The sequence below is a fragment of the Harpegnathos saltator genome, unplaced genomic scaffold, assembly GCF_003227715.2.
Source record: "Harpegnathos saltator strain DR-91 unplaced genomic scaffold, Hsal_v8.6 scaffold785, whole genome shotgun sequence".
Taxonomy (NCBI): Eukaryota; Metazoa; Arthropoda; class Insecta; order Hymenoptera; family Formicidae; genus Harpegnathos; species Harpegnathos saltator.
The window spans coordinates 609,132-622,413 of NW_020230632.1; the positions used below are offsets into that span (position 1 = coordinate 609,132).

The 13,282-nt window shown below is 38.7% G+C and overlaps 1 protein-coding gene across 1 annotated transcript; it reads right to left on the reverse strand.

Annotated features, from left to right (window-relative positions):
• Positions 1–226: 226 nt before the first annotated feature.
• LOC105180960 (uncharacterized) lies at positions 227–9,546 on the reverse strand. The gene is made up of 6 exons (XM_025306523.1): positions 9,366–9,546; positions 7,835–8,491; positions 4,320–4,340; positions 2,827–4,127; positions 1,444–1,462; positions 227–1,059 (listed from the first exon to the last, which is right to left on the reverse strand). Exons 2-6 carry the CDS (start codon positions 8,489–8,491, stop codon positions 271–273), a joined length of 2,787 nt encoding a protein of 928 aa, XP_025162308.1. The 5' UTR covers positions 9,366–9,546; the 3' UTR covers positions 227–270.
• Between the last annotated feature and the right edge of the window lie 3,736 nt (positions 9,547–13,282).

Here is a 13,282-nt window from a genome sequence, read left to right on the forward strand (position 1 = left end):
AAGCTGAAGTTAAACGATTCATTCATATAGTACGTACAACTCCGTGTATCGATTTAGGAATATAGAGGAGGATCTTGCGCTGGAGAAAATGGCACACGAATATATTATAACACAGCGAGTTTATTTATCGCAACTGAAAAGAGAAACAGAACGACATTTTTCGAAATGATCAGATATTGCCAATATTGCCGATTGAATCCAACAACATTTATGTTTGATCGTCTTATCGTCTCGGCGTGCACGTAACGTTAAAAGCTGCTAGTTTTCAAACTACGAATCTTCTGATGGTATTGGTATGGGGATCGGAATGAGCTTCTTGGAAAATTCCCTCATTGCCTTGAAGTCCAGTCCGTGTTCTAAGCATGTAGAGACCAGCTTCTGGTAATTCGGTTGAGTAGCCAGGTTATACAGGAGCTTCTCCATCTCCGCGGATGTCACTACCTTCACAAAGTCGGAGAAGGCGTTGCGAGTCTTCATCTTTTCATCGTAAAGTGCCTGCGTCTTCTTCGTAGGCACCAAGTCCCCGAGATCTTTGAACATCGCCCCCATTCCGTCGCCTACCTTTTGCACTCCGATTTGTGATTCGAACGTGTCGTCTATCTTAGGCGGCACGTATTTCTCCATACCAATGGCTTCGTGGAACTTTTGGATAATCTCGATTACGGGAAGACCACTCTTCTCTAGGTATATTACCAAATTTTGAAATTCCTTTAGAGCTTCCACGCTACGTAATAGATCATGGAACTCGGGCGTAAACACGTACTCAAGTGCTTCCTGTACTTTTTGATCTTTGGTTATATATTCCAACAGTGTCTGTAGGAACTCTTCCATTGGGAGAAGGTTCATAAAATCTAACATTTCTTCTTCCAGTGAACGTTCAAAAACGAAGTTAGACTGCGGAGTCTTTGGTACGCCAATGCCGGAAACGCTCTGTCTGTACAAATCTAAAATCTTCTGGACATCCTCATGAAGAGAATCTTCGCCGAGGTCCGGAAGTTTATAAGTTTGGCCCAGGCCGATGATGGCCAAAGCGGCAAACAGCGCTAGTATGAGTTTCATCTGCGAACATATTGACGTATAACAAATTAATATTATGTAGCAAAGTGTGCTGCAATATGCACACCAACGTACATGAATGTTGTATGTTGAAAGAAAGAAATTCGAATTGTCACTTTTCGTTCGAACAAGATACCGAACTAACAATTGACAATAAAGATATTGGAAATTCGATATAGAATAATTATTACAAATAGAGTACTAATAGTATTCTTGATTAGACACTTTTTTATCAGGATGAAAGGGATATTCTAAATTCGATTCAAGGAATTCACAAGTAAAAACCGTAAGGCCAATTTTGTGTCAACACTTTTGCGTATTCCATTTAAATGACGATTCTTAACGATTATTTATCAAAGTTTTATGAAGTTTTCCTTCTGTACTTACCTTCCTGTACTTGTGTTGGCTACGAATGAGCACTGACAGGTGTAAATTATTATCGTACATTATATATATATGAAAGCACCGCAATATCAACGCGGATTAGTAAAAGTTGATAAGATTAGCACAAGAGATTAACACTTGAACAATATAAAGATTATTTGATAAGCTACTAGGTATTACAGATATAAAAGCTCGTATTATTTGTTTCTTTTATGCGTATCTTTTATTTGAACTAATGCGTTCAATCAGATTTTTGCCCAGAAAGTCTGGCTGCATTACAATGTATTTGTCTATACATTTTGCAGTAAGCTCTATGCTTTGTTTTCAATATAGAAATAATTCACTGAATTGTAAAATCTGTAGTGAAAACGTCAATGTCATTTGTCAAAAGTAAACGACAGGCTAATTCGCACGTTTCTTTACTAGAACTTTTGCCACTTTCACTTTTCACCATTTTGTTGAATGATCGTTCGATATTTTACAACACATAAAATCTATATACATGTATATAGATATTGCTATATTAATTTTTTCGAAAATTGAGGAAAGATGAAATAAAATCTTTTAATTCTAGGAATTTCTTGCCGTGAAATATTTAAACCAAAAATGTGTGATTTTAAGAAATCTTCGATCTGTGAGTGCGGTAAACAAATTAACGAACAAGATATTTATTTTTTATCGTTATTTTTAAGATATCAAGATATCAAGGTATCAAAGATATCACAAATCAGAGAGGGATAGCGTAGCATCTTTTAGATGAGTATGAGTATTCAAAAGAAAGATAATCGATAATCGATATCAACAATTAATGTCAAGTTATTGTCTTACAAGGAAATACGGAGAAGTGTCCCTTTCTGATCTTGAAATATATAATAATCTAGATCAATATAAGGTATACGTGTGTTCTTTTATATGTGCTATCGAAAAAGTACGCAAAGCACTTGTTTGCCATTTTTCGATGCGATTACATTATCAGAGCAGCGTACAAGCGAAATGATAATAATTTGGAGACATTCTGACTAGGTTAGCTCAAAAAACACGCATCAATGGTATTACAGAGATTGTTGCATGTGTTTGTCCGCTCATTTACAAGTTGAGGTTGAAAAGTTTATTCGTGTAATGCAATTCTGTGTATTGATTTAGAAACGATGTAAATTACTGACAGAACACGTAGGTGCTAGTGAAGAATCTTAAGCTAGAAAAAATGTGCACATGAATATGTTATAAAACAGCGAGTTTATTTATTTTATAGTTGAAAAGAAACAAAACGACAGTTTTGAAAATGATCAGATATTGTCAATGTATCGATTGAATCCAACAACATTTATGTTTGATCGTTTCATTATCTCGGCGTGCAATGACGTAACGTAATAAGCTGCTAGTTTTCAAGCTACGCATTTTGACGGTGTTGGTATGGGAATTGGAATGAGCTTCCTGGAAAATTCCGACATTGCCTTGAGATCCAGTCCGTGTTCCATGCAGTTAGTGAGCAGCTTCTGGTGGGCCGATTGAGCATACAGATCGCACAGGTCCTTCTTTATCTCCGGAGATGTAATTTTCTCCACAAACTCGGAGAAGGCGTTACGAGTCTTCATCTTTTCGTCGTAAAGTGCCTGCGTCTTCTCCGTAGGCACCAGGGCCCCAAGATCTTCGAACATCGCCCGCATTCCGTCGCCTACCTTTTGCACTCCGATTTGTGATTTAAGTATGTTCTGTATCTTAGGCGGCACGTATTTATCCATACCAATGACCTTGTGGAACTCTTGAATACCCTCGATTACGTGAAAGCCTTGCTTCTCTAGATATATTACCACCGTTTGATGTTCCTTTAGAGTCTCCACGTCACGTAGCAGCTCATGGAACTCAGACGTCAGCGTGTAGGCAAAGGCGCTCCGTACTTTTTGATCTTTGGTAAAGTATTCGATCGCTGTGTCCACGAACTTGTCCAGCGGGATGAGCTTCATAAAATCTCCTAACTCCTCGATCAGTGTGCGTTCAAAAACGAAGGTAGATTGCTGCGGAGTGTTTGGTACGGTAATGCCGAGAACGATGCGCATAATGTCAGCTATGATCTGCAAATTCACTCCGTAGTTTTTGAAGCCGTTCGCAATGATTTGGAAGGGCTTGGACAAGTAGACCTTGTTAACGACCTGTTGGAAGTTATTGGACTTGAGTTCCCGCACGAAACGACCAAAAGCCGGGGAGGTATCCAACTTTTGTACGTAGATTCGAATGAAACTATCGTAGTTGAAGAATTTCTTGATGTCTTTGAAGTATCCTGCGACTCCGCCGGTCCTCTTCATGGGCACCATGGAGTACACATTAGAAGCGGGGGGTACTAGCTCTTTGATACCGAAGGCTTTGTTTATCGAATTTATCACGAAGTAGATATCGACGCCTTCCTTCTGCAGGAAATTTAAAAGGTTGATCACTTCGGGAATAGCCTCGACGTCCACCGTCAAGTCTTTAAGCACTGTCGAGGTCGAGAGGAACTCTATGACTTCTTGGAATTGGGCATCTTTTGACATGTAATCTAGCGTAACAGTCACGATTTCTCCCATAGGAACCAAGTCTAGAATGTCCTGGATATCCTCGTGAAGAGGACCTTTGCCAAAGTTCGGGAGTTTATGGGTCTGGCTTAGGCCGATAACGGCCAAGACAGCAAACAGCGCTAGTGTGAACTTCATCTGCGAACATATCGACATGTAACGAATTAATGTTATGTAGAGGAAAAGTGTGCTATAATAAGCATTAATCACATCAGCATTAATGAATGTTGTAACAGTAGCGACAATTTTGTGTCAACACTATTTCATTTAAATAATACGATTTTCGACGATTATTTGTCAGAGTTTTATGAAGGTTTCTTCTGTACTTACCGTGTTGGCTATGAATAAGCACTGGCAGTTTTAAATCATTATCGTTCATTTATATACTGAAAGCATCGCGATATGCATACGAATTAATTATTAGAGAAGTTGAGATAAGATTAGCATAAAAAATTGATACTTGAGAAATATGAAGATTATTTGATAAGCTACTAGATATTGCAGATATGAAACTCGTATTACTTATTTCTTCTATAAGTATTTTTCATTTAAACTAATGCGCTCAATCAGATTTTTCTTTTCAGAAAGCTATAATGCATTAATGTATTTCTTCTATACTGTAATGAGCTCTATACTTTTTCTAAATATAGAAATGGCTCATTGAATTGTAAAATCTATAGGGAAAATATCAGTGTTATTTGACAAAGTAAACGACAGGCTAATATGTATGTTTTTTTTACTAGAACTTTCAGCATTTTCACATTTCACCATTTTGTTGATTAATCGTTTAACATGTTTTACACAACGTCCACTTATATATATAGATTTTACTATATTAATTTTTTTCAAAAATTGAGGAAAAATGAAATAAAATCTTTTACTTCTAGGAATTCCTTAGCGTGAAATATTTAAGGGAACATCCTACTTTCTCAGGAAAAAATACATTTTTTTTTTGCTTTATTCGATAGTATACACCTTCGAAAATGTTTTCCTAAATTTTTAGGAAAAAATTCAAAGTATTTCAGACATTATAAGCGTCTGCTCTCATCTAGCTCTTTTGTCGGCCGGTTTGCTAAAGAATTATTAACTCAAACAAAAAAACAAAAAAACTAAACAAAAGCTACAAAGAGAACATCAAGAAAAAATTCACAGCCTAAAAAAGTTGACGAACAAATTGATGCAGGATTTGTCATTATATTATGGTTTAGCAATACGCCGTCACCCAGATTCAATTGAAAATATGAAAAATGAAATTTGGGCAACTTTTTTTCATAAAATTTCGACCGACGAGCAGCCGCAACATTCGTACTGTCCTGCTGGAGCTGACTCCTGGTGTAAGTGGCGGCAGCACGAGGCTGCGGGTACTTTGAATAATTACACACATCCACCTTCTTTAGATGACGATGTTCAAGAAGTGTTAAAATCGATTTACGATCAGCAGATAACCTTTTGGAACGATGTTTAGGAAACAACACGCAAAACAAACAACAACGAAAGTTTTAACGCTTGTGTGTGGCATTTGGTTCCCAAACATATTTTTGCTGGCCGAAAAATAATTGAGATTGCCGCATATACGTCTGCATGTGTTTTTAATGAAGGTTTTAACACTCTCTTAAAAATAATGGACGTTATAGAAGTTACAATCGGGCCCGCAGCCACTGAACTTGCACGCAAACAGGATAGCGCACGGCCTCTAAAGAGAGTAGAATAGCTCCAAGAGAGCAACAAGCATGTGAAGAACAAGCTTACGAGGAAGCTGAAGGCATTTTGTATGCAGCAGGCATAGTTGATTGAAAGTAAATAGCTTTTACGTATAAAAATTCGTGACGCAAAACTTTAAACGCGTTTTTCTTAAAATCACTTTTTTCTTTATGCGGCGGACACGATTACAAAAAATCTACTTGATCAATCGGGCCAAACTTTTAATATGTTATTCTATACATTAGTGGCTATTGTATGAACCTCGGGCTTGTTAATTAATTGATATTTTCCTATTTTTCTACAACAATTACATTTTAAGAAAGTGCTATTTTTCGGATCCTTAACTTTAAAAGTCCTTCATTAAAAAAAACTTTCACTCGGTATTTTTTTTCCAAGCGTCATACGAGACAATTTCATATAAAAATTAAAAATATATTAATTTTTTTGTCTTAAATAATCCAGTCGACTGCAATCGCGTCCGCCAGCGAGCCATCAGTTTTTGGAAGCGCTATTGCAAATTGTAAATATTTTTATGAAAAAATTGGAAAAAAGATTTAAAAAAATTTTTTTTATATAAATTAAGACTCGCAAATATAGTAAAAAAAAAGTTTCAACTCAATATGTCCTCATTTTGTTATAAAAAAAGTCCCTGAAAATCAGCAAAATTTTCAGCCGAGAAAGTAGGATGTCCCCTTGAATAAAAATGTGTTGTTTCATGAAATCTCCGATCTGTGATTGCAGTGCGCAAACGAATAAAATACTTATCTTTTATTGTTATTTTCAAGATATCAAGATATCAAGATATCAAAAATATCAAATAAATCAGAAAGAGTTAGCATCTTGCAGACGATCATGTTCAACGAAAGATGATCGAGATATCAACAATTAATGTCAAGTTATCGATCTTAGGGTTCTCTAGACATTGTATCAAAACAAATGGTTAGCTACTAGTAGGTGTCAAATCAGGTGGATATAGTGTCAATTATATATAGTATTTTATATATATTGCATATATATATATATATATTGCATATTAATATCTACAAATTTTACAGATACATATTCTGACATAAACTTTAACTTATGTACTTATTTCTGACAGAAAATACAAGCGTATTACAGATTGCTGTTGCTATATTGAATAAATTTAAAATAAAATATTACATGAGATTGAAAATTAAGTATTCGCAGATTCTTAGTAAAAAAAGAATACGTGGCTAACTGCGTCATTTAATTGATTCAACTCGAATTTATAAATCTTTTAAGCATAAATTTTCTTCACGTTTGAATAGTAGGGATAAATGAAAATGGTTAGTAATAATAAACACGCACTTTATTTTAAAAGGAATATTTTATTTCATAAAAAAGTATTGGAGTATTGATAATATGTTCTTTTGAATTTTTAGTTATCTCGAACTGTATAGGAATGCAATAAAAATCAACATACTTGATAAAATACGTGTAAATTTATTCTTTTGTAATATATATACTTGATATTTGTAGATGAATACAAATCATCGGACCTCGAAATCTTACTGTACGGAAATACATAACGCAAAGTTATATGTATTTATCTTATATTATTTATAGATATTCCACATCATTTATGAACAAATATAAAATGTTAGACGCCGTACTAGAGAAATGAAACATTATTTGCGTAGTTTTCAAATTTGTATATTTTAAACCATCGTGAAAACTTGCGTTACGTTTAAAACGGTTAAATACTTTTAGCGTCACAGGTAGATTTATTTTAACATTTGTTTGCTATTTATTAAAAATAATGTGTGACGGGCATTATAACTATAATTCTCGAGATAATTAATTTATTAGTAATTCGTTTTGTAAACGAGGTAAAACTCGAACATAATCGAATGACGATTGACATCTAGATTTTCGTGTTAATATTTCTCTTAGGTAGAATATGGAACAAAGGAAAGGAGATCCGATGGAAAGAAAGTAATGTGCCACAATATGCACAGCAGTAAGATTGATATTTATTACTTTAATCAGGTGTGAAGTACAGAATTACGTAGCCGAGTGTGATGTTTACGAGGAGACAGGTTTTGGAGTAAAAAATGCCATTGATGGGTCCGGTAATAAGAAGGAGTCTCATGCTTCACGACGCCGTAAGTATTCGTTCAAAAGCGGGGGGGCACAGGGATTACGATGCCGAGGATCAGCCGCAACAGCTCTCTGATGAGCTTAAGATCGACACCGCGTGCCTTGAGATCTTTCAAAATTTTCTGGACAGTGGGGTTAGCATAGACCTTATTGACGATCTCTTGGAAGTTTTTGGATTTGAGTTGGTCTACAAAATCTTTAAAAGCCTTGGATTCTTTCAATTTCTTCTCGTAGAGTGCCTTGATTTTCTCAATGGGTAAGATTGCCTCGATCTCATCGAGGTATCCGCGGAGTCCACCGGTTGCGTAGTTCCTGAGCACGAGGTCCTTGGGCGGAACGAGATGAGGGAGTCCGAGCCTGTCGTTCAGTTTGTTTATCATCAAGTAGATGTCGATGCCGGCATGATGTATGTAGTCCATCAGTTTCTTGATTTCCGGCAGAGCCTCGACCGTACTCACGAGGTCTTTGAATTCCTTGCCTTGCAAGTACTCGACGATTTGCTGGAACTCTGCGTCTTCGGACAGGTATTTAAGAGTAATCGCGACGATTTCGTCGACTGGCATGAGGTCCAGGAATTCTTGGATGTCCTTATGGAGCTCGCCTCGACCGAAGTTCGGGATTTCGATCTTGGCTGAAGCCGTAGCCACGAGGGCCAATAGTGCCAGTGCGAATTTCATCTGTGAAAATAAGAATTTCGTTTAGTTTATCGAGATACGTCGTTTAGATCTATATTTTGTAGCGCTGTCATGTTGTGCGGACAGTGATCTTTCAATTCGACGAGTTGATCATCGTACATTAAACATGAAATCGTACATTAAACTGTTTTCGCCGACCAAGTTGGATTTTCGCGTATATTTCTTAAAAGCAAATATTTAACAGAGCACTTGTAATGTAAGCATTGGCGGATGTTGAACATTGGTTAAACATTGGTCAATCGGCTTCCGCATGACTTTTCACGAAACATTGAATATCACTCGATTTTTATGATATATTACTAATTGAAATGTATCGCAACATATTGCTCTATTTAAAACACAAATAAATTGTTGTTTTAATAATTAAATAATCGATGAAGCGAGCCCCGAAAATCTGTTATTTCGCACTGATCAAGGAGAATAAACACTGAAATTGAGAAATAACATCTCTCTTTTAGCGCGCGGAATTCACATTTCAGATAGCTTAAACGAGGCTAAATAATGTAATGAAGTAATTTTATTGATTGTAGAATGGTTACAAATTGATATTTGAACCGATTATAATATAAAGCAATAATTTTTCCGATAAAATGTTTGTAAAGTTTAGCCACTCTTTCAAATCCCGTCCCTCGATTGTACGATTCAACCTATAATTATCACAAAAGAGGATAGTTTCGAGAGACTTGAAATAACAGTTTCATTTTTTGTTGAAGCAAATGAGAAACGAATCTTTTATTATATTGCTCGCGTCTGCTCTGTTACTTGCTAGATATAATCTACAATTAATATTTTGACACTTTCTCTCTCTCTCTCTCTCTCTAGGGCCTGCTAAAACAGGTCCCATCGTGGTACTCACGTTTGGAGCGGTGGTTGCTGGGTTGTCGTGCTACTCCAGACCAAGTAGTGACGGCTATTGCTTTCGTTTTCTTATATATACTGAAAATTGACCGTTGTTTGTCCAATCGATAATGATAAGATTAGATGTAGATAACACGAGTGTTCGATTTCACGTCAAAATACGCGGATGATTATTGCAATTATGTAAAAAATCGCGAGAAGAAGTCGAGGTCCTATTTTTTCGTGTCCTTAATCCATCCGTAGGCATTTGACGATTATTGATAATAGCGCGAATTAATTATTGCGCAATTGATATTAAGAGCACTCGGCGAAGCTCGGTGTTTCAGGGGGAATTGCGATTAATGTTCAGCGCGCAATTCATCGCCGGTAAATCGCGGGGAAACCGCTCGGCACCGTTTCGATATTGCTCTACTCTTATTGATTTGCGCGCTATTTCATCGAAAATGTCGCAAATTAAAATGATAAAAGGAAACGTTTGAGAGATGAGTAATAGCTAACGATATTACAGATGGATCGGGTGATCAATCAGAATCGCTATATATAATGTTTGCGTCGCGTTAATGCCACTTTTAGATGCCGCAAAAAGTATAGGATGTTTAGGATATATATAAAATATATATATCGTGTTTGAAAAGAACAAATTTGCTGTGCTCAAATTTAAGTGTTCCCACATCTGATCTCTCCTGATGTATACGTAACGGGAATAAAAGAAATTTAATAATAAAAGAATAAAGCGAAAGAATTCCCGATAATTCCAGAGATACGAGCGAGTGATCGATCAATTCCTACATTATACTTTTGTGACTAGAATGTCCGAGGAGATGTTCGTCGATGAAGTTTTGCGAAAAGAGACATCGATGCTCTGCATTGATCCGCTTTGAATATCTGTTTGAATCCACACGAAGTCGATTCAAAGTCAACAATCTCAAATCGTATCATCATGTCCACGTTATACTCGCAGATAATAACGTTTCCCGATGCATCAACAAAATCTCGTTTCCCGCGGCGAGAAGGTAACTTTCCAAGATGGATTGGCGCGTTGAACGGAGTGAGCTTGAGCATCGCCGCTGCATCTTCGTTAGCGCACTGAAAGTTCGGCCGATCATAAGAAGAAAACACGGACCACGTGTACTGGCCCGTGTGAATGACCCCGAGCACTTGCGTATCCATTTGATGAATAAGAAAAGACGACGATGTTAGACGCGCAGTTGACGATAACATTTAAGAGGAAGGTAAAGGGTGGCCGGCTCGGCAGCCGGCGGCTTCCCGAGTCGGAACCGGAGCTGGGATCCGGAAAGAACATCTTCGACTGCGGAATAGCTAGGTGAATACGTACAGAGGCACGAAGGAAGCAAAGCTACCGAAGCAAACGGGGATGAGAGTTCAAAAGCTGGAGAGAGAGCGTAGTGCGATAGAGAGAGAGAGAGAGAGAGAGAGAGGGAGGCTGCTTCTCTAATTAAAATTGTTACAATTTAATAAGCCTCGGAACTCACCATTGGCGCGTCGTAATGGGAAGTCGTGAGAAGAATAAGTGAGACGGAGAGAGCGAAACGAGCGAGAAAGAGAGAGAGAGAGAGAGAGAGAGAGAGAGAGTATCTTCCAGAAGGGAAATAAAGGAAGACCGGACGCTTAAACGAGCGTCTGAAAAGGCAGAAGGAGGAGGTTACACGAGGATGAGAGGGAGAGAGAAAGGAGGACGAACGAAGGAGAAGGAGGCACGCGCGAGAGAGCGCAGGGAAGAAATCGTCTTCGCGATCTCTTAACTTTTCCGCTCAATACGGAGCGCGACCTATAGCTTTTTTTGCGTCCCGCTCTTTAGAATGTGGCTTTCGCAAAAGATTTAACGTAATTTCATGTCTCTTCTACTACATTTTTCTGCAATATTACTCATTCTGCTCATTACACGTGCAGGATATAGAAACTCGCACTGATGAAAGGATGAAAGGTACGAGAGAAGTGACGAGATACGGAAAGGGAGATGAAGCAGAGCTCGCACGAACTTGCGATGTAAATTTTATGCATTTTACATTGCCGCCGCTATGTCGCGATGCCGTAATCGATTGGCGAAATTTGTTGCGATTTTTTACACGCATTCTGAATGCAGGTGGAAATTTCGCGTATCATTTGTCAATCGCAATCACCTTTGGTGATACCGTACCAAGTGCGCTATTATCTTTACGACTTATCGTTAAAGTACTTAGCGATGAATTAAATAAAACGTCCGATATCATTATCGTGATTATCGATTTAATTTCTGATAAATAAGCGCAGTTTCTGTTCTATCTGCGTAGCAAATTTCTTTTGTTTTTTCTTCCTCGTGCGTCTCTAATCACCTCGTATCCCATGCGATGCTTAATTGCCCCTCGGCCCGTTGTCATTAGTCATCGAAGGAAGGAAAGTAAAGAAGAAACATTTTTTCGCGAAACAACTGGCTGATTACTCGATTCCTGCCCCGCTGCGGCGGACACCTTCGCGGCTTTCGAGCGCTCAAACTCCCGCAATTCCATTTCGTTCCATTACAGGCAATTAATAATGAAAAATTCAGCTCTTTTTCCTCTCAGCAGTTTCTTGAGAGATCGCTAAAAATTATGATTGGTAATGTAAAGATCAACTTTCTCGCCGAGTGAAGATGGATTTTATTTACTTCGAGCTCCGAGTAAAGAGAAGAGTAAAGAGAAGAGAGGGAGGGAGGGAGGGAAGAAGACCGAGGGAAACTTCGCGGCCTTCTGTATCGCGCGTTGCGCTACGTTTAATTGGCAGCGGCGGTAACATCGGCTTCATAATTGTACTTCGGAAGATCCCCGTTTTCTCCGAAGTTCCACCTGCGCGCGGGCTTGCAACGACGAGTCATATCAAATTATTTTCTCCTACTGGCCAAGGAAACTTTTGCCCGATATTATGGCGGCATGTGGCGGTAACAGCCTGCCGGTGCCGGTCCTATCGTTACCGACGTAACGGCCTCGAGGATTTTCACGGCGAAACAAGAAGAACCAACTAAGAGAATGTGTTCGGAATTGCATTAAGGCGGCTCGCCGCCGGCGAGAATCCCACGGGCGATCTCAATACACCGGCCGTTGCCGCGTACGTTGCTGTGTACGCGCGATGTACGATGCGAGTGAATCGTGTGCGCACGGAGCTGCATTTTCTGTATCTCAATAGAATTGCAAGACGCCACGCGAAGTATGACGTTGAAGGCGAATCTCGCGAGTGTCTTACGCAGTGCTTCGCAGTGCGCAGTTAATTCGTAGCGCGTGCATGTGTGCGATGAAATCTCGCTGATAAAGTCAGCTGATAATAGCGCGTCCAGCATCTTGCGTCGTAAATTGATACTTCGTAACGTCTGCATATCTGACTTGCGGTATATATTCGCGGTAAAAGCTTCGAAAAGATCGACCGGCGTTTAATCGCCTCGCGGACTTTATTGGCTGAGTTTAGTCGGTCACCGATTCCCAACGCCGTCGTCGGATTACCTGTCGTAAAAACACAAATTTTTTTTTATTCGACACTCGGCGGTATCCGCGAACGATCAACGAACAGGTGAGATTTACTTGAGAACGAAGGGGCAAATTTCAACATTCATATCGTCGTTATCGCCGTGATGATCAGATGATGATATGATGCAACGAATTCCCTGGAGATAATTATTTGAGCATTTCTTATCAGGCCGTATCGGCCTGTTCTCGATCTTTTCGTCACAACGGAAGAAAAATTTCCGCTGTCGCCGCGAGTGGACGGTAGCGATCAATTTCCAAAGCGAAAGAGGGGAAGGGAGAGAGAGAGAGAGAGAGAGAGAGAGAGAGAGAGAGAGAGAGGAGGGAGAAGGAGCGTCGATTAAAGTGTACTGCATTGTTGCGCGGCGCGACACAACGAGAAGAAGGCGGATGAAAAAAAATTTGTGTTTTACGACAGGTAATC